Source organism: Pezoporus wallicus, unplaced genomic scaffold, assembly GCF_028554395.1.
Source record: "Pezoporus wallicus isolate ANWC-B61680 ecotype Strahan unplaced genomic scaffold, APGP_CSIRO_Pwel_v1 contig_9719, whole genome shotgun sequence".
Taxonomy (NCBI): domain Eukaryota; kingdom Metazoa; phylum Chordata; class Aves; order Psittaciformes; family Psittacidae; genus Pezoporus; species Pezoporus wallicus.
The window spans coordinates 38,261-57,564 of record NW_026642910.1 but is presented as its reverse complement, the minus strand read 5'-3'; the positions used below and the strand labels follow the sequence as shown (position 1 = coordinate 57,564).

At 51.7% G+C, this 19,304-nt stretch overlaps 1 protein-coding gene across 1 annotated transcript; it reads left to right on the top strand.

Annotated features, from left to right (window-relative positions):
- Positions 1-110: 110 nt before the first annotated feature.
- On the top strand, positions 111-19,209 carry LOC130611941 (multiple epidermal growth factor-like domains protein 6). Its single transcript, XM_057433197.1, has 34 exons — positions 111-283; positions 797-1,048; positions 1,152-1,343; positions 2,812-2,961; positions 3,100-3,203; positions 4,127-4,344; positions 4,663-4,883; positions 5,054-5,200; positions 5,832-5,996; positions 6,159-6,310; positions 6,477-6,645; positions 6,869-6,977; positions 7,485-7,630; positions 7,979-8,104; positions 8,533-8,712; positions 8,847-9,071; positions 9,155-9,281; positions 9,614-9,813; positions 10,627-10,839; positions 11,397-11,542; positions 12,048-12,175; positions 12,822-12,954; positions 13,150-13,282; positions 13,721-13,873; positions 14,242-14,368; positions 14,559-14,770; positions 15,100-15,262; positions 15,574-15,656; positions 16,204-16,364; positions 16,568-16,694; positions 17,076-17,263; positions 17,360-17,438; positions 17,896-18,033; positions 19,145-19,209. Exons 1-34 carry the CDS (start codon positions 265-267, stop codon positions 19,156-19,158), a joined length of 5,100 nt encoding a protein of 1,699 aa, XP_057289180.1. The 5' UTR covers positions 111-264; the 3' UTR covers positions 19,159-19,209.
- The last annotated feature ends 95 nt before the right edge of the window (positions 19,210-19,304 follow it).

The window sequence follows — 19,304 nt, the reverse complement described above, 5'->3', positions numbered from 1 at the left end:
TGTGCACAAGTTTCTTGGCCTCTGGCAGGACTTCTGGCCTGAGGCAAGACTTGGGCTCTTTTGGGCAGGTTCTGTGCCCTAGAAGCCCATCCGGGTGATCTCCAGAGCTTCCCACATGGTGTGGTCAAGGCAGTAGAATGCGCAGCAGGGTACTACTGCCTGCCAGGAACAAAAGCTGCCAATCAATACCCATGCCCAGAGGGCACCTACAGCAACCAAACTGGGCTGGAAAATGCCAGGGGATGCAAGCCTTGTCCTGGAGGCATGTTTTGTGCCAGTGCAGGTAGGAATCACCTATGGGTTACATAGAATCCTAGGCTGGTTTGTGTGGAGCAGAGCCGAAAAGTTTCTCCAGTGGGTGCTCTTCTGTATGCGGTTTATGTGACTTTGAAGTAGCATTTGCAGTGAGCTCTGGGACCCCTTGAGTAGGATTCTTTGTGATCACGCCCAAGACTTTTGCAGTCTTTTGTAAGCTGAATGAAAGAGGCAGATTGAGGTGCGTCTGGTTAAGCAAAGATGATGGAACCACAAACCAAGCAGCTTGGGTTCTAGGACTCATTAGTTTTCGGTTGCCTCTTAGTGGATAGAGCAAGCCCCCCCGTCTGTGAAGATGATCTAGAAAGCTCTTTAAGCCTTTGGCTACCTGGTAAATGAATACGGAGACCCTGGATTGAGCTTTTAAGGGGCCATCAGAGACTGCAATCATTGTGCTGACAAGGCTTGGCTGGGTTGTTTAGTCCAGAAGCTGTGATTTACATCACGCCACTGGCTTATGTTTTATGCTGCTTGTCTTTAGGACTCTCCTCCCCAAGTGGTCCTTGTTTGCCTGGGTATTACTGCACTTCAGAGGCTCGAGTCCCCAATCCTGCCCATGAAGAGGCAGGCAGCCTTTGCCCAGCAGGACATTACTGCCCACCAGGCAGCAGCAAGCCAGAGCCGTGTCCCGCTGGCACCTTTCTGCCTCAGGCTGGGATGGGTCATGGTAATGCCTGCGTGCCCTGCCCTGCGGGGAGGTTCTGCCAAGGAGAAGGCCTGGCCAGTGTTTCTGGTGTGTATTGCGTGCATCTGACATCTTTCTTGTCTCCCAGGATTGGCTTTCTTGATGTTCTCTCATTGCTTAAACCTAATGCAGGAGCTTTTCTCCCTTGCAGGAACATGTTACGCTGGGTATTTCTGTCACCGTGGAGCCACGCAGCCAGATCAGGAGCACTGCCCCCCTGGCTTCTACTGTCCTGAAGGCTCTGAATCCCCAGTCCCTTGCAGTCCTGGAAGCTTCAACCCGAACAGTGGGAAATGGCAGCCTGCAGCCTGTCAGCCCTGCCCAGCTGGGTACTTCTGCAGTGGTGAGTTACACAATGTGAGCCAAGATAGACACCCACTGCAGCTTTATCCTTACAAGCTCATGCTTAGCAGGTACAGGAGAAGAAACTCAGTTAGTGCCACGCATCTTCTTTGGTTAGCAGCAGTTTATGCAGGATGTACATCAATATAAACACCCCAAGTCATTTGTCTCCCAAAACTCACGTTGGGATCTCGGTAGCAGTCTCAGGTCACCCACAACACTTCTTGCTTGTTATCACACCTTTCTCCCTTGGCTCAGCCACATCTTCTAGATGCCCATTGTGTCTTTGGCCTCAGGAAAACAAAATAGCTCAGCAAACGGGCCCTTGGTGCTCGCTAACAGCCAGGGTCTCTGCAGCTTCTCAGATGTTCTTACCATCTGGCTGTGCAAGATGTTTCTGTGCTCCCCAGCCAGCACTGCAATGTCTGTGGTCACGCTGACAGTAAGAGCTTCACCCATCACCTTCTGTGAGACAAAGAGGCTTTGACTTTCTCAGGTGAGGAATTGAAGCAACAGGAAGGAAATGACTTGACTGAGCTAACACAAAGCTTCTAGCAGAGCTGGAGCCACAACTGAGAGCGTCACTCACAGCTGAGCATTGAATTGGAAGCCTGTGTTAAACCAGGCAGATAATTCAGAGCTTACTTTCCTGTACAATAAGATGTCCTTTGTCTGAGGCTGAACTTCAGAGAATTGCTGCTTTCTGACATGTATTACAGGCATGTATGTATGATGGAGATGGTGATTTCAGGAGCTAAGGGTTTCCATTGTCTTTGTTCTCGCAAAGGAAGAGGAAGGGGTTTGCTTTTGTCATTGCAGAGCTGGGTAAAACCAGTTCTGAAGGACCATGTTCTGCAGGCTACAACTGCACCCCTGGCCAGACTTCTGTAACCCCCATCACTGCCCACGGGGCTTTTACTGCCCAGTGGGATCTGCCTTTCCTATACCCTGTGAGAATGGGGCATAGCAGTCCCAGGAGAGGAAGGACTTTGTGACCTCTGCCCAGCAGGACTCTCCTGTGAGGAGTGTGAAGGGGGGGCTGTGTGTTGTGGTAAAAGGGATTCCATGTCGTTTAGGGCTGAGTCTGCCTGTTAGTGACACAGACAATAAAAGGTTATTCTGAATGCTGCCTTTCTTCTGTTAAGGTTCTGCTAAGTCAGTGTGGGTTGGACGGGACATGCAGGGGCAGCAGTTTCTGCCAAGAATGGAAGGCAAAACCCATTTCAAAGCCCATGGGGTTGTTGGGTGAACAAGTAGGCTGAAGCCAAATCTTTCTCCTATTTGGGGAGAGAAGCTCCATGCCCAGGAAAATACCAGTTACGAAGCTCTCACTGTGTCACTGCTCATGCATGCAACAAGATGAACCACACGGAATGGGGCTGCACAGCTCCCTAGATGGGATTGTGCTCCTAAAGCCATAGGCAGCTCCTGTCACCTCCCCTGAGCAAGGTGCTGTGCTTGTGTCCTAGGCTCTGGAGCGCATACTCCTGAGGTGTGTCCTGCTGGGTACTTCTGCCTGCCTGGCACCAACTCCAGTTTGGAGCACCCATGTCCAAAGGGCACCTTTGGCCCCAGGAGTGGTGCCACCAATGAGTCTGACTGTGAGCCCTGCCCCACAGGTGAGCAGGGAGTTGGCACAAGCAACCCAGGGGCATACATGGGAAGGATGAGGAATACTTCTCCCTTCATGCTATTGACTCCTCCGCTGATCTTCTGTGCAGGCCCTCACACTGAGATTGCTTTTCTGCTCCTTGCAGGCATGTATTGCTCAGCACCAGGCCTGTCACAGCCATCTGGATTTTGCTATTCAGGTTATCATTGTGCCAAGGGAGCCATCAGCCCAGCCCCATTCAAACACAGGGTGAGTAAGTGCCAGGCAGCAGCGCAGTAAACCCGGTGACATGGGGACCTGTCCCTTCTGGGGCAACGTTTTCCAAGCATTTCTGCTCTCTGTGGGGTTGCTTGTGCCTTTTATTGCTGCCCTTGAGAGCTCCTCAGATGCAGTGACATGCCGCTGCTCTTGATGTCCACTGCAATGTGTTGCTGCCCACAGATAAACTCTGCTCAGACCCCTGTGTAGCTTGCACTGAGGTGTCATGTCTAATACCTCCTCCAGGAGATGACACAGGGATGGGATATCCACATCTTGGCAGCCAGTGCCAGCTGTGGTCTTTGTTTAGTTCCAGTAGCAGCAGACTTGTAGGACCTCAACATCAGAAGGACATGGAGCTGTTGGAGGAGGAGGGGGCCAGGAGGATGCTCAGGGGCTGGAGCACCTCCTGTATGGAGCCAGGCTGAGAACACTGGGGCTGTTCAGCCTGGAGAAGAGAAGCTACGGGGAGACCTCAGAGCAGCTTCCAGTGTCTGAAGGGGGCTACAAGGATGCTGGAGAGGGGCTCTGCATCAGGGACTGTAGTGATAGGACAAGGGGTGATGGGTTCAAACTGAAACAGGGCAAGTTCAGGTTGGAGATAAGGCAGAAGCTCTTCCCTGTGAGAGTGCTGAGGCGCTGGCACAGGGTGCCCAGAGAAGCTGCGTCTGCCCCATCCCTGGCAGTGTTCAAGGCCAGGTTGGACACAGGGGCTTGGAGCAAGCTGCTCTAGTGGAAGGGGTCCCTGCCTGTGGCAGGGGTTGGAGCTGGAGGAGTTTTAAGGTCCCTTCTAACCCAAACCGATCTGGGATATTATAACTCTGCTCCTCTGTGCCCTTTCCAGAACCTTGTCTGTAGCACATGGTGCCAAGTCTCTCAGTAACACTTCTCTCCTCTGTGTTTTATTGATGCAGGTGGAATCTTCCAGCCTTGGGCTGCCCGGGAATGACATCTGTCCTGCAGGGCACTTCTGTCCCCGTGGTACAGAATACCCTGTGCCCTGTCCTCCTGGCTCCCTCTCCAGCATGGTGGGGCTGGAGGCAGAGGAGCAGTGCCAGCCCTGCCCGGCTGGACGCTACTGCAGTGGGGCAGGACTGTCCGATCCAGCCCAGACCTCGCCGTGTAACGCAGGGTATGGGCAGACACTCGCTTCCTGGGGCAAAATAGCAGGATTTGCCTTAGAATCTTTGAAGTTATTTCACTGGTTTTATCAAAACTGAAATAACCTGGGTTTCCAAGGGATGTTTCTTATGCAACGTGCTATAGTGCAGGGTGTCCCTGTTCATTGAAGGGGGTTGGAACAGGATGAGCTTTGAGGGTCCCTTCCAACCCAAACCCTCCCGTGATTCTACTGTGGTGACCCTTGGTTCTTGATTATTGCCTCCCCCGTCTATTTCCCCAGAACAGGGCTGTGAGCTCTTTGTTTCAGGTCTGAATTCTCTCTCTACAGCTATGTTTGCCTGGAAGGAAACTCTGCTCCCTGCCCTTCTGATGGGATTCATGGATACAGATGTCCCAGTGGTTTCTACTGTCCTGCAGGCACTGTGCTAGAGCTGCCCTGTGAGCCTGGCACATTCAGCCCTGTGCCTGGGGCCAGCGCCTGCCTGCCTTGCCCTGCTGGTATGGCCTGCAGCAGGGCAGCCACTGTTGAGCCACTGAGCTGCCCCAGAGGTGAGCAACACGAGTGTGCGGCAATGGGAAGAGGTACTGATGCCTGCACAACTGCTGGCGCTGGTTCACTCCAGGGGATGGGGTATTTGCCCTTGGAGCAAGCTCAACGTGTCCACCTCTTCTCCTTTCTTTTTTGAGCAGTGCCTCACTCCCCTCTCCCCATGTTACAGGTTACTACTGTCCAGTTCAGACTGCTGCCCCCCTGCCGTGCCCCGAGGGGACACTGAACACTGTGGAGGGGGCATTGGCCCGCAGCGCCTGCAGGCTGTGCCCAGTGGGGAGGTACTGCAGAGGAGATGCCAACTGGGAACCTGATGGTGAGTTTGGTTCATAGCAGACACCCACCACAGGGGGGTTGGAGAGTCAGGGCTGAAGGATGTGGGGAAGTGGAGAACGTATCTCAGGGAACAGAGGTAGTGAAGGCTATAGAAGCGCACCCCCTGCCCTCTGTCTGTGCCTATCAGTCATTTCTGTTTCATTCTTCGAGCTGAGCATTTGTTTTGGATGTCGCTTTCATGTAACTGCATCACTTCTCTTATCCCCCTTAGGTTTTTCCCCTTTCTCATTCTATGTTTTTAACCCTTTTATTGCTCTTTTCTGTCCTCCAAAATCCTACCCTTCCCATTTAAGCACGGAGTAGGCGTCACTGGGCCAAAAGCAAAGGTTGGAGGCATGAAGAGCAGAGCCACAGCTCTTCCCACACAAGACAGAATATGGGGAACCAGTTAGAGAAATGAGGAGAATAGGCAAATGCCAGATGAGGTCAGTGCAGGTCAGGAAGGGCAGTGATAGAGACCAAAGATGGATGGGAAGGAGAGAAGGCAAACCAAAGGCCCAGGATATCACCAGTGATAACACAGGTTCTTGTGGGGGGTTGAGGAGGTGCTCCCTCGCTGACCGCCGTGCCATGGGCTGGTGACTGCTGCCCTCTCTGTCCCCCCATGGCAGGTCTGTGTTCAGCTGGCTACTACTGTGAAGGAGGAGCCACTGATGCCATTCCACGTGGGACACCTGCATTCCCGCTCAGTGGACCCTGCCCACTTGGGCACTATTGTCCAGAGGGCACCCATTTCCCAGTTGCCTGCCCAGCTGGGACCCTGAACAATGCCACGGGTGAGTGTGGCTTCACCCACAGGGTTCTCCTGTGGTCCACAGGCAGTCAGGCCTGAGGGTGGCAATGGGTTATCAGTCCAAAGAAGCGCTGACGATGCTGTGGCAGCACTGGGTGTACATTCATCATCTCCCTGCTGGCCTTCACTTCTGGTTTGCTCCCAGGTGGTGCCTCCCTGGAGAGCTGTGTGCCATGCTACCCTGGCTCCTTCTGTGCTGGTGTTGGGCTGAGCTCTCCAACAGGACCTTGTGCTGAGGGGTTTTACTGCCCAGTGAACTTCAGCTCCGTCAGCCCCACAGCTTTTCTCTGCCCTAAGGTGAGAGGTGGGTCTCAGCTCCAGGCAGGAGGTTTCATTTCCCACAGTCGTGAAAGGCCATGGAATTGTTGATTACATCCCCGCAGGACGCTGCTTGGGCAGTTCTGGGATCACCCTTTATACGGATCCTATCCCCATGCAATCTGCTTCCTCCTGTCATTGCCAGGGTCACTTCTGCAGCTCCGGGGCAGCCCATCCAACGCCGTGCCCTGCTGGGGAGTACCAGCCAGCCAGCGGCTCTGCAGCCTGCATCCCGTGCCAGAGAGGATTCTACTGCCAGGAGCTGGTGGCAGGAGACCCCAGGCGCTGCCCCCCACATTCCTACTGTCCTACAGGTACACTGGAACTTGCACACCAAGGATCCCAATGTTGTGGCTTCACTGTGACCCAGGAGTTGTACAAACCTAATGTGTGTCATCCTGTAAGCCAGGTGATGGGAAGTGGCAATGAGCAGATGTGGTGTAGTTGGCATCTTGCTTCCTGGGAGTCAGCTCCTCCGTTATAGAGTCTTGTCAGAGCACAACAGGGGTTTTATTGTCTCTGTGGGCTCCCTTTCAGGCACAAGGGTTCCTCTCACATGTCCCGAAGGCACCTTCACTCCTGCAAATATGACTGGCCTGTGGAATGAGAAGGAATGCCTGCCTTGCTTACCTGGTCACTACTGCAGGTTAGGATGCATTTCGATCTGGCATCTTTCCTCTCCGTTTTAAGCAGTTTGGCATCTTGTTTTGTGCTGATGAGTCGATGCCAGGCTCCTCCCAGCTCTCTACCACATCTCTCGTTCAAAGGAAAGAAACAGAAGCATAGACACAGCTTTGGGGTACAGAGGTGTTGGACCCATGAATTTTGGGGGCACCTCAAAGCAGTCTGATACATCTGAAAGGGATAGTAGGTAGTGCTTCTGAAAGCATGAAAGTAATGCAGGAATTCCAGCCCCGTGGAAAGTCATCCACAATTGCATCTAAAGCACTTTGCCCATGTTCGTGGAATTTGAACTGAGAACTGTCTGGTTCAAGCTATCTGCATGGTTCTGTAAGTGGCAAAATGGGTCTGTTTTCTCTCTCGTATCAGCATAAGAAGGTCTTTTTCATTGCCAAGTTCATTGCATCTCTTCCTGCACCAAATCATTAGCAGCAGGTCCTACAAAGCCTCTTCACTGCTCTCTCTGCTCCAGGCATGGGCGGCTGGAGGGGAAATGTGCTGCTGGATACTTCTGCCTTGCTGGGAGCTCCCAATCCACTCCCCAGGGCCACAGCTTCTCCTGGCGCTTGCTGACTGGGTGCCGCTGGGGTCAGGAGTGTGCAGGGCTGTGTCCTGCAGGTAAGTGAGGATCTCAGTAGTATGTTAAGTGTAAGCACAGTGACTTGCTGGAGAGTATCTGTTATCGTGCAGAACATATTGTGATCCCTTCTGCGAAGCTGTCATTGCTCATTGGTTTCCTCTGGTTTTGTGCCTTTTGAACAAAGAGGTGTGCCTGACCTAAAGGCTGCCTTGAATTTATAGTGCTAGACTGCTGGTGCAGCTGTTTTGGCTCTCTAAATGCACAGCAGCATCCCCACAGCTGTGTAGGTGTTCATCCTACAACAACAGGAGGCTCTTGCTGAGCCATTTTTGCCATTGGAGGGCTTTCAGATCTTATTTTCATCTCCTTGCCATCCCTTTCTGTAGGTTTCTACTGCCTGGAGGGATCTGAGGTACCAACACCGTGTCCTGCGAATACTATTAGAGGTGTTCCAGGAGCTGCGAAGAGAGGAGACTGCCTCCCCTGTCCACCAGGCCACTGGTGCAAAGCAGGTAGGAACTTGGAGCTGACCAGGGAGGGGAGGGAATGGGCATTGTTTGTAAGGAGAGTTTGTATCCTTGAGTCTGGTGATGGCTTTGGAAAGCTGGCCTAGGAGAACGCCTAGGAGACCAGATACTGCAGTGGGGAACAGTCCTTGCAGCAGGCACACTGTCTAGTGATGAGTTCTAGTGACTGCAGAGGAAGAAGGCACTGAGCTCTTAATACAATGTGCTGTTCCAGCAAACACTGGAAATGTGGGAGAGCCTGAAACCACAACCAGGCTCCAGATGTCTCCCTGTGTCAGAGGGGATTGGATTGTGAAGGTGGATTATGCACATCTGTGCAGGAGTTCAGGAAGGACCCAGCGAGGACAGAGAAGGAAAGTGTTCCAATTACAGTGCAAAGCTGACTCCTTAAAGCCCTGCTTTCTGCTTGCTAGGGGACTCAGAGGCCTATCCATGCCCATCAGGACACTATTGCTTCGGAGGCAATGGCAGTGAGCACAGCAGTCTCCTGGCACCTCAGAAATGCCCTCCACAAACCTACCGCAAGCTGCCAGGAGCTCAGAGCCTGACAGATTGCCAACCCTGTCCTCCTGGCTACCACTGCCCTTTGTCAGGTGAGTGCCAGGTGAAAACCACCCTTTTTCCGCCTCTGGAGCTGGTTACAGGATTCCCTGAGATGCAATAGCACTCAGAGCCCTTCTCTAAACCCCCTCATAGCCCTGTCTTCATTCCTTTCTCTTCCTAACAGGTCTGACCGGGTTTGAGGATTATCCCTGCCCCCCTGGATACTGGTGCCCAGGTAAAGGGGATGCTTTCCTTTGTCCAGCTGGCACTTCCAGGATCCAGCCTGGTGCAAAATCATTGGAAGAGTGTGCTCCCTGCTCACCTGGATACTTCTGCCCGGATCCAGCAGAGACAGGGCTGCCTAACACCCAGGGAGTACCTTGTAAACCTGGCTATGAGTGCCCAGCAGGTGACGTGACCATGCTCCTGTTTTCTTTATTTCCAGCTATTTCTGGCTGGAATCAATCACTGTTTCCCCTTGTTTTCCACCAGGTTCAGTAAATCCAAAGCCTTGCAGGCCTGGCCTGTACTGTGCTGCTCACACAGCCCTGCCTTCCGTGTGCCCTGCTGGGTATTACTGTCCTGAAGGATCATCAACATACAACAGCCCTGAGCAGCTGTGAGTACCTGGGGTGCTTGGTGCAGCCAGCTTTAACTTTCTAAGGACTGAATATTGTGAAATGTGCCTGTGCTAAAACCCATTTTAATGCTTCAAGCATGGACTTTGTGCACTGTGCAGAAGCAAAGGTACCTCTGGAATAGAAAACAGTCATGGATTTGGTGGCTGCTAAGGCTGAGAAGGGGGATTTATGATTTCTACTTGTTAGCTTGAGCCTGGAACCAGGTGAAAACCACTTTTAGTTTTGCCCTCGGTTAGCACTGGCCGTGGAATCCGGAAATCCAAACCCTTCCAGACACTTTTCCTTCTTCCCTCCTTGTTTTGCATCCCAGGTGTGTGTTTCCCTACTACTGCCCCCCAGGCAGTGCCCATCCGCTGCCTTGTGAAGGAGGGTACATGGCCCTCAGCTTGCCTGGTCCAAGGGATTCGCCTGAGAAGTTCTGCAGGATCTGTGATGCAGGCACCTACCGCAGTGACCCCCTCATCATGTCACCCTGCCAGCCCTGCCCTGCAGGCTTCATATGCCCACAAGGTAAAAGGAGCTGTCACAGAGGAAGGAGGCAAGAAATAGCAGCTTAGACTGCTAGTTTTAAGTTCTGTGTGGGCAAAGCTCTGCTGCTCCGCAGTTATAAACCCTGGTGTGGGCTGTCACATCACTTTGTGGAGCATTTATTGTGGTAGGTGGTTATGGATGAAGAGAAAGGAGCCCAGAGTGGTTTGGGTACCCATGTCCTGTCTCCCAGGGGATGACCCCTCTGGCCCTTGGGAACTGTGTTCTCCCTACTTCTGTGGCTTAGCTGAGAGGTTCAGAGTTAATGTATTACCAGAGGAGTGAGTCTAAGGGCTCAAAGTCTGTGACAGCCTCTGCTGCTTGCAGCCTGAGGGGTTAGGAACAGCTTTACGAGTACAGCAAGCCTGTTGGCTGGTATCCTGTGTGAACTTCACTGATGTGTGTTGAGCTCCCATGAAGGAGATCTTGTCTGCTCGCTCTTGCCATTGGATTTGACCAGTGAAAGAGGCAAGACAAAGAAATGAAGATTTATATTTTAGTATCAATGAAATAAATTGAATGTTTGTGAACTTTATATACAGCTGCCTATGGTAAATGCCCCATCCTGGGCAGTGTCCAGGGCCAGGTTGGACAGAGCCTTGGGTGACATGGTTTAGTGGAAGGTGTCCCTGCCCATGGCAGGGGGTTGGAACTGGATGATCTTAAGGTCCTTTCCAACCCAAACCAGTCTGGGATTCTATGATAGAGAGGTGTGGATATGTACAACGGCAATAAGTGGCCTCTGCCTATCTCTTGGCATGTGCTTCAGTCTCTACGCAGTGTCTGTGTCTCCAGGCAGTGAGAGTTACCACAAGAAGCCTTGTCCCAGTGGCCACTACTGCCCTGCCCTGGCATCTGCCCCTCTGCCCTGTCCCCCGGGGACCCACAGGAGCAGCAGCTTTGCAAAGCACATAGAGGATTGCCAGGCCTGTCCTGCTGGCACCTTCAATCACCTCCCTGCCCAGGCTGCCTGCTTCCCCTGCGGCAGCTCTTCCTCCTCTCGGCCCGGTGAGTCGCTGTGTGTGAGTGAAACTTTCACCTCTATTGAGAGACCAGGAAGGAAATCACCCAGAAATGTGATTCCCCACATTGTGGTTCCGTGATGGGCCACAAGTCCTGGGATCCTCATGATGCTGTTGGTGCTACCAACTGCTCTGCCTCTGTCCCACCCAGAAGGAGAATTCCATTTCCAAAGCTTTTCTTCCTCTTACACTCTTAGCCAAGGGGATTTGTCTCCTTCAAAGGAAGAGGTGAACAGCCCTACTAATTCTTGTTCTATCATTGCTTTGAAAACATTGGAGCTTCGCCAAGAGTACTTTTGCCCTGCACTGGGGAGCTTGCATTAAGTATAGGTGTGCCAAAGTTGGGCACTGAACCATATCCAGCTTGGGAGAAGGCTGGAAAACTGTAAGGTAGGTGGCAAATGCCTTACTTTGTGTACTGTGGTGGATTTGAGGCACAAGAGACGGGCTTGGCAGCATTGACTAAGTCCTTACCCTACCTAATGGCTTAATGTACAAGTGAGTGGAGCGTTTGTCAATGTGCCACTGCTGCTCTTCTCTAAGGTGCAACCAGCTGTACCTGCCACGGGCTGAACCGGGCTTTCCAGCCGTCGGATGCCTCCTGCATCTGCCAGGCAGGTTACATTTACTATGATGAGAGAGGCAAGATGGACCCTGACAGCAACAGCGATCAGGATTGCCGGCCCCAGGTAAAGCTTGCCTTCAGAACAGAGCTGTTGTGTGATACAAAGGGGAGGGAGGGTGATTTGGTGCTTCAGGCCCTGTCTCAGGGTGCGTGCATTCAATCCGAGTTCAGTTCTCTGGGCTGCTGCAGACACAAGTCCTTTAGCTGCTTTGTTTGACCGTTCCGTGTAGGGTAATGGCACTTGCTTTTGCCAAATTCATAAGAGTTGGAGGCAAAGGATGCTTCTTCCATGCTGTGGCAATGGGGAGCAACACAGTGTCACAGACAAATGACAGATGCAGGAATTAAAGCTTCCACATGGCTCCTATGGAGTCCTTCGTCAGCCCTGCTTGAGGAGCTTGGATGGGATGCCATGGTCTTTCTTCCCTGCTTTCCAAGTTGTCTTTATCAGCCCTTGCGGGGTTACCTTTACTTGAACGTCAGCAGCTTGCAGGGGGAGGATTTGCGGGGTGCTGCCCCTCAGTGGGAGCTGCTTGGGTGTCCCTCACTGGCGGGGGTTGCTCTTCCAGGTGGATGAGCTCTGCGCTCCAGGAGCAGTCCGGCTCGCAGCCACACGCCAGTGCGTGCTTCCCGAGCGGTACGACTGCTCCCCTGCCTGCGGGCCCGCGGGGGGAGAGGTGAATGCAGAGCTGGGCATGTAAGTGCCATCCAGAAGGGCCTCACAGTGAGTTCTGAGTTACTGATCCCATCAGGGCATCCCGAGGGAGGTGTCAGGGGCAGAGACACCAGAATGACACTGAGGGACAAGGTGAGGGTGGGCAGAGCTCATGTTTTCCGAGGTAGACCTTCTCCATGTGCCTCAGGTTGAGGAAATCAACCCTCATTCCCCCCCTACCTTTAATGCCAACTAAAACACTAGCTTAATGCCAACTAAAAGCTAGTTCTTGTCAAATTATACTTCTAAGCTTTTTGTGGAGGAACTTCCGTATTGCAAAATCTCCTCCTGACATGGACTGCACAGAAATGAGGTGTGTTAAAGTTAAACTCTGTTTCTTTCAGCCATTGACTGAAAGCAGAACTTTAGGGAGGGATGCATAACACTGCCACAGGACTGAACTTGATCTCTATTAGATACCTGTTAGAGAGTGGGGTATTACATTTTGGCCTTTCACAGGCACTGAATAGCAGGCAGTGCTGGGTGAGGTGGTCTGTGAGCTTGCTCCATCCTGGTTTCCATGGACATAGTGTAGATTGTAAGATACTGGGGTCAGCCTGACCATCAGTGTGTTATAGCTGTTTGCTCAGAGATCGGAAATGATCAAGACCTTTTGTCCTCTGCACAGATGTCACTGCAAGCAGTATGTCTCTGCTGAGGAACTGTGTGACCAACTGTGTCTGCTGAGAGCCCCACGGATCTCCTTGGGATTTGGCATCAATAGAGAGCTGCTGCTGAGGATGAACGGAGGAGAAGTGTGGGTAAGTGTGAGGTTACACAAGGGTGGAAAGCTGCGAGTAGAGAGGAGAGACTCTCACTGCTCAGGTTCTGCACTGCTGAGAGATGACAGCTTCTGAATGGCTGGCGAAAGCCCTCCGTGGAGCAGTCTGGTACAGCTGACACTGATCACAACCCAGGCTCGAATCAGTGCCAAGTGTTGCCTCTGCTTTTAACAGGAAGTGGCAAACGTTCTGGGCCCAGATGAACACGTGCAGAAAAGCCAGCGGGTGCATTTGGTTCTGTTCAGTCCCACTGGAGTGCTGGGTTTCATTGCCTCCAGCACAGATGCTCTGGATGCATTTCTCACAGGTAAGGCTTGAGGGTGACCCAAAGTTCCAGTCAGACAAAGCCATTCATTTCCTTCCAAGTTGGCACAGAGGGAATTTATTGTCCAAGTTATTTACAAAGTTGGGAGAGATCTTGTTCTCTGTGGGAGTAACCAGTGGTGACCTGCACTGGCTCTCTGGGAGCAGGTCAAGTACAGCCTGTGGAATGATTCTGGCCTTCCAGGAAGCTAGAAGGAAACTCCACTCGAAGGCAGGTCTGTTGCTGGCTCCTAACTCCAGTTGCTGGCTCCTAACTCCAGTTGCTGGCTCCTAACTCCAGTTGCTTCTCATTTATGGTAGTGTGGCTGAGAGCAGAATTTGACCTTGTGAGCTGTAATTGCCCACAGATACAAAGAGAGAGTTCTCTGTTTTCAAGAGCTCCTCATTCTGCAGAATTCATTCTGTTTCTTGCCCATGCCAGGAGACTTTTCATCACATCAGTTGCTACAGAAAGGTCATCGAATCCAGAGGGCTTCCTCCACAGATACCCACACCTTGCCCCTTGTTCCTAACCCAGTAGTATGCCTGGAAGCAGGAGACACGATCCTTTTCCAGCTCAGCATCGATTCCCACAGTGAGTGTTGTTGGGTCTCTGTGCTCTTTGTGTCCAGAGCAACGACTCCACATCTGGGAGCACGGCATATGAGCACATTCCGATACCTCCCTGTCTCTCCTGCCTTTGGGGGACTCCAGAGTTTTAGCCTAGTGACTTACATGGTGCTTTTTCACTTTTTGACTGGATCTCTACAGAATAAAAATATCATTTGTCCTCTGTTAGAAAGCAGAAGATGTTGTTGGGCAGTAATGCACACCTCAAAGGAGTTGGCCCTGCATATGGCCCCATAAGAGAAATGCAGCTCCATAGTTCTTTGCCAGACCAGTATCAACTGTCCTGACTGAAAGTGGGTCACTGTTGCTGACACTGTGCTGAACCATTCCCAGATCGTGCATCCAGCCATTACCCTGTCTATCAGAAGCAGCACCTCTATAACAGCAACCCAGGCTGGGATTTTGGAGCCTTCCGAAGGTTGGACCACCTCATCCAGGAGACTCACCTCAACATCTCCTGGTAAGAATGCCTGCTGTGGTTAATATGCACATGTCATGGTCAGGACTTGAGGGTGAGTGTGTCATGGGATCGGTGAGCAGTGAAAATGCCAGCTTGGTGTGTTCATGTATTTGACTGTCAGCACAGCTGGAGGCTGAAGGAAGCTTGGATCAACCTTCCTTCCTTTTCTTCCTTACTTTCTCGCTTCCAGGTTTGCCCATGTTTTCCTGGAGTCTGGGACATACGTTTTCAGGGATAGGACCATTCAGGAGCACTTCCTGATCGTGACTGTGAATGAAGCAAACGTGGGTTGTGACCCCCAAGATGTGTCCTTCCAGCCCTCTTCTCTGTTCCAGCTGGCCAGACATGGAGTTCTGAAGCAACAGGACCTGAACTTGGCTCCTAACTGGGCCACTATCACAGGTACAGCCAAAACACTGTGAGAGAGGGAAGGACCAGTTGTGCTTCTCCCCACTCTCTGCTTGAAGAATTCAAGTGAGGGCTTTGTTTCCCTTGGCTTGAAGGCAGAAAGTGCCAGAGTGTTTTAGTGCTAAACTCAGCTGAAATGAAAGGCATCATTTATAAGGTTGCTCGAGGCTAAATACAAGGGCAGTCGAGGTCTTTCCTCAAAGCTGTGCCTCTTTAAGTGCTGTGCACATACCAGTCCCGTGTCCATCAGTGGGAGGACAGTAAAGCAATAGAAATGAAAGTGTGGCTTGCATCCTCCTTGCCATCCCTCTTGGCTTTCCCAGCAGTTCTCTTTGTTCTGGGCTCCTTAACCGTGGTGCTGGCAACCCTGGCTGTAGTGCTCCAGCCTGCTGTGCCCATCATCAGCCCCCTGAAGGGTTGGAAGCCACGATGGAGGAGCCTGGGTGAGCCACACATCCCACCGGAGTACATCCTCCTTAAAGACAGGTAAACCCCCTTTGCATGGGAGCTATCAGGACACCCTGATGGTACAAAAGCATGTCCTGTTGCATTACTCTCAGTCCCTGATGCTGGACCTCTTGCCAGCTCTACAGTATGCTTTGTCTCTAACTGCACAGGGAGCTCGTTGGTGTTACCAGCAGCGTGGTGTGTAACAGCTCTGTTGTGTCCATCTTTGTTTTGACTTCAGAATCTAGCCAAGAAACCTATCCTCCTGCTTGGACTGGGCTGGTGATAGTGCAGGATCTGATTTTACTGAGGACGAGATACTCTTCTCCCTCTCCTGTCATTCCTTTTAGCCTTCAGTTCTATCAGACAGTCGGTCCTCGTGCTTCTGGAGAAGATGCTGGCTTTGAAGAGAAGGGAGCTGTGCATAATGCAGGTAAAGTGCTGGGCCAGTTTACTGCCCATCCTTTTGTCTTCTGTTAGCTCTCTAGTGTGATACTTTCATACCTACTCACCAAGGTCACACAGGCACTTTGGCTGTCCTGTACTCATGTGTGCACATTTACACACACCACACACATTTCCATTCTAGGTTCATTTGATCTCCTCAGATGGGGACTGTAACCTCCTGTCATGGAATGGGTCAGTGTTTTATTCCCTAGGAGGGCAGTGGCCAGCCCTCTTTGGCTTGTTTGCCTTTGGGAAATAAACCTCATCTTGGGAATTTCAGGATGTTCACAGGGTACAGTAAAATCCAGAGCACAGCCGATGGTGATGCTGAGAACAGAGGAGCAGAAACCCTGAGTTAGGAGGTGATAGAAACACTCCTCCCCCTCACTAAGGAACGGGACCTTCTCTTACATCTCTTGCCTCTTCTGCTTTCCTCCTTCACACTACACCATGCTGTTGCCTCCTATGGACAGGCAGTGCCCCTTGTGGGAAATAAAGACTTGTGGCCACTCCCCAGACACTTTGTGTTTCAGAAGAGCATTTGACACGGAGGCTTCTGGAGGATTTCAGTGTTCGCACCCTCTATGATAAGCTGGAAGATCAGAACTTGCACCTGGCATCTCAGCTGGCCAAGCACAGGATGGACGTGCTGGTGTTCTACAATGGAGTCAGCCTGCAGATCCAGAGTCTCATGGTCAGTGTGGAAACAACTGAGGGAAGGGAGTCTTGCAACTGCGACGTTTGTAAGATAAATGGTTCCCCTGCAGTGGCAGTTTGCTCCTTTCAGTCCCTTCTTTTGGCATAACATAGTTGTGCTAATTCCTGGTTTTATACAAGAAGCAGAATGGGTGGACTGTGGGACTTGCAGAGTTGAACACTGCTGTTCTCTGTAAGCAGGACATGCTGCAAGCACTGGACCCTGAAGACTTGAAAAGGGCTCATGAGCACAAACCTGCAGAGAGCAGCAGGGCAGCAGCGTGTGCTGAACAATGCGATGGGCACTGTGGACACAACTCCCAAGCAGGTGAGAGAGCCAAAGTGCAGAGCAAGAGAGCAGCAGTGTCAGGGAGCATCGGTGGGTGGCACAGTGCGTGATGTGTACAGTGGATGGCTCATACACATGAGAGGACATCCCACAAGACCTTGTCTTCCAGTGGTGCTGTAGTTCTGTAGGAGCTCTGTAAGAGCTGACAGCCTGTCTTCGTGTGAGTTCATTGAGAAGCCAGGCACAGCTTAGGAACAGGTAAGCACGGAGTTCTTTGGAAATGCTACAGCACGAGGCAGCTTGGAGGCACTGTGTGGCATTTCCAAAGGTTCGTGCTCTTGGTTTTGCTCTGGAGATCATTGCAGTTCTTCATGTGGTTCTGTAGGAGTCCACTGAAAGTGCCTGTTGGGTTCACATTAGGTGCTCCATGGCAAGAGGCAACAGAGTTAATGAAAGCTCTGGAGATGCTGCTGGGGAACGCTCTGTACAAGAATGTGTCCCTGAAGCGGGCCGTGGAGCAGAAGGTCCAAGGGCAGGATGTGGTGGCAGTTGTGCCCTCCCTGGACAGCCTGGCCAGTGAAGGTAAATCAGAAGCAATGGAAGGGCAGGTGAGTTGCAGGTGTCTTGTTGGGCCATCTCTCACCTTCCTGCTAGTTTTCCCACTTGCCCATTTCTTTAACTCCTGGGCCCTTTTTACCCCACAGGATCATGAACTGCTTCAGCAGTGGGAGCTCTTCAGTGGGAAAGATGTTTTTTTCAGCTTCCCTGGACATGAAGAACACGGTAAGGGCAATGATTTGGTGTCTTGGGTTTGGCTGGGATAGAGTTAGTGCTCTTCCTAATGCTGTGCTGTGAATTTAGTGTGAGAATAACGCTGGTAACACACTGATGGTTTAGTTGTTGCTCAGTAGCACTTGCTCAGTGTCAAGAACGTCTCAGTGTTCCATGCCCTGCCGGTGAGGAGGGGCACAAGAAGCCAGGAGGTAGCAGAGCCAGAACCTCAACTAGCCCAAGGGATATTCCATACCATGGAACATCATGTTCAGGATAGAAATTGGGGGGAGTTGGCCAGGAGGAGCTGATCACTGCTTGGGGCTGGGCATCGGTCAGCAGGTGCTGAGCAGTTGAACTGTGCATCGCTTCCCCCCTTGAGTTTCATTCCTCACATGTGTTGTAGACTCCCAGCCACGAAGAGCCTCTTCTTCCTTTAGGCTTAAAAGTGCCCCCCTGTTTCCTTCAGATTTAGATGTCCAGTTGGCTTACCTGAGCGAGTTGGAGGTGGAGAGCCTGATAGCAGCTTCTCCCCTTGCCAAGACTCTGTGTGAGATCAAGCAAGCTTTGGTGAACCTGCAGCAACCTGCAGACATTGGTAATGCAGGTAACATACCTTGCTCTGCACTGCACTGTTTCCCTGTAGTGGATAGGATATAAGATTACAGAATGGGAGAGACGTTGTCTCTCACCCTTGGGAAAAGCCACACACAAATATCTGCTGTTGAGCTGCAGGTTGTTAAAGTCACCTTTGATTAGCCCAAAGTGCTTGATTAATTCACATGTGCACACCGGTTTCATTTGTTCTGTCACCAGGGAATGTCATTTCTTAGAGCTTTTTCTCTTCATCACAGTCTGGGAACACTCGAATTCACCCAAGATCAGGGTGAATTGCTTAAGGAGCAATTCATCACCAAGGCAGCAGGTTCTCTTCGTGGTTTATAGCAGCATGCACTGTGCAGATAGAGCCCAAGTCAGTGTAGAGTGCTTGGAGCCAGTTCCTTGGCCTTTGGACCAGGCTGCCTTGTGGTGGCAGAGCTGTCCTCTGGTGCTGTCCCCTGAATTTGCACTCTGCTTTTGGATTGCCATACAGATGGCACCCACCAGACCAGCATGGGGGGCTCGCCCTCTTCTGAGCCCTTCTTTTGGGTCACAAAAGAGGGATGAAGCTTTGCTGCTGGAGATACAGAGGAGCTGCATTGCCCAGAGAAGAGGCAGAAACAGGAGTTAATCTTCTGCAATGAAACAGCCACCAGCTCCCTTGAGGAACCTGGTCCTTGGCAACTGCTAAAGGTGGATTACAGGAGTGTGTAGCTTAGAGCTCCCACGCCTTTACCTGGCATCCCTACATTGCCTCCGTACACTCACACTGATCTCAGCAAGAGCTGCTGGCACACACCTTCAAGGTTTCTGCAGATATGATTTGAGGAGAGAGGACACTTAAACTATTCCCTCTATGGTGACTGCAGGGATCGGGGGAGCTGCCAGTGTCAGCTTCACACAGGGTGCTGGGAAAGTCCTGGATCTTATGGAATGGGAGGGATCGATACTCTAGCCCACTGAACACTTGGAGCTTGGGGTTTCTTCCCCCAAAACCTGCTGTGAATGTAGCTGGATTTGGGATTTACCTTTATGAAATCACTGCATGAACAGCCCCCCTGCTGCTCCCCACACAAACCGGTAGTGTTTTCCCCGTTCATTCCCTTTCATCCTTCCAGGATGCAGCATCTGAGGAACTGCCTCATCCCAGGACCTGAGTCCACAGCTCCCAGGCAGACTTGATGGGTTTTTTGCCTACCTAAAGTTCCACTTCTTTAGTCTCTGTCTTTATTGTGTAAGTTTTGTATGAGGAAGCTTTTATTAAAAGCCTGTTCACCG

Bases quoted from the DNA above. Each gene is read 5' to 3' on its own strand.
- LOC130611941 (XM_057433197.1), top strand. The intron at 4,884-5,053 runs GTGAGCAACACG...CCCATGTTACAG, and splicing joins GCCACTGAGCTGCCCCAGAG to GTTACTACTGTCCAGTTCAG. The intron at 12,955-13,149 runs GTAAGTGTGAGG...TGCTTTTAACAG, and splicing joins TGAACGGAGGAGAAGTGTGG to GAAGTGGCAAACGTTCTGGG.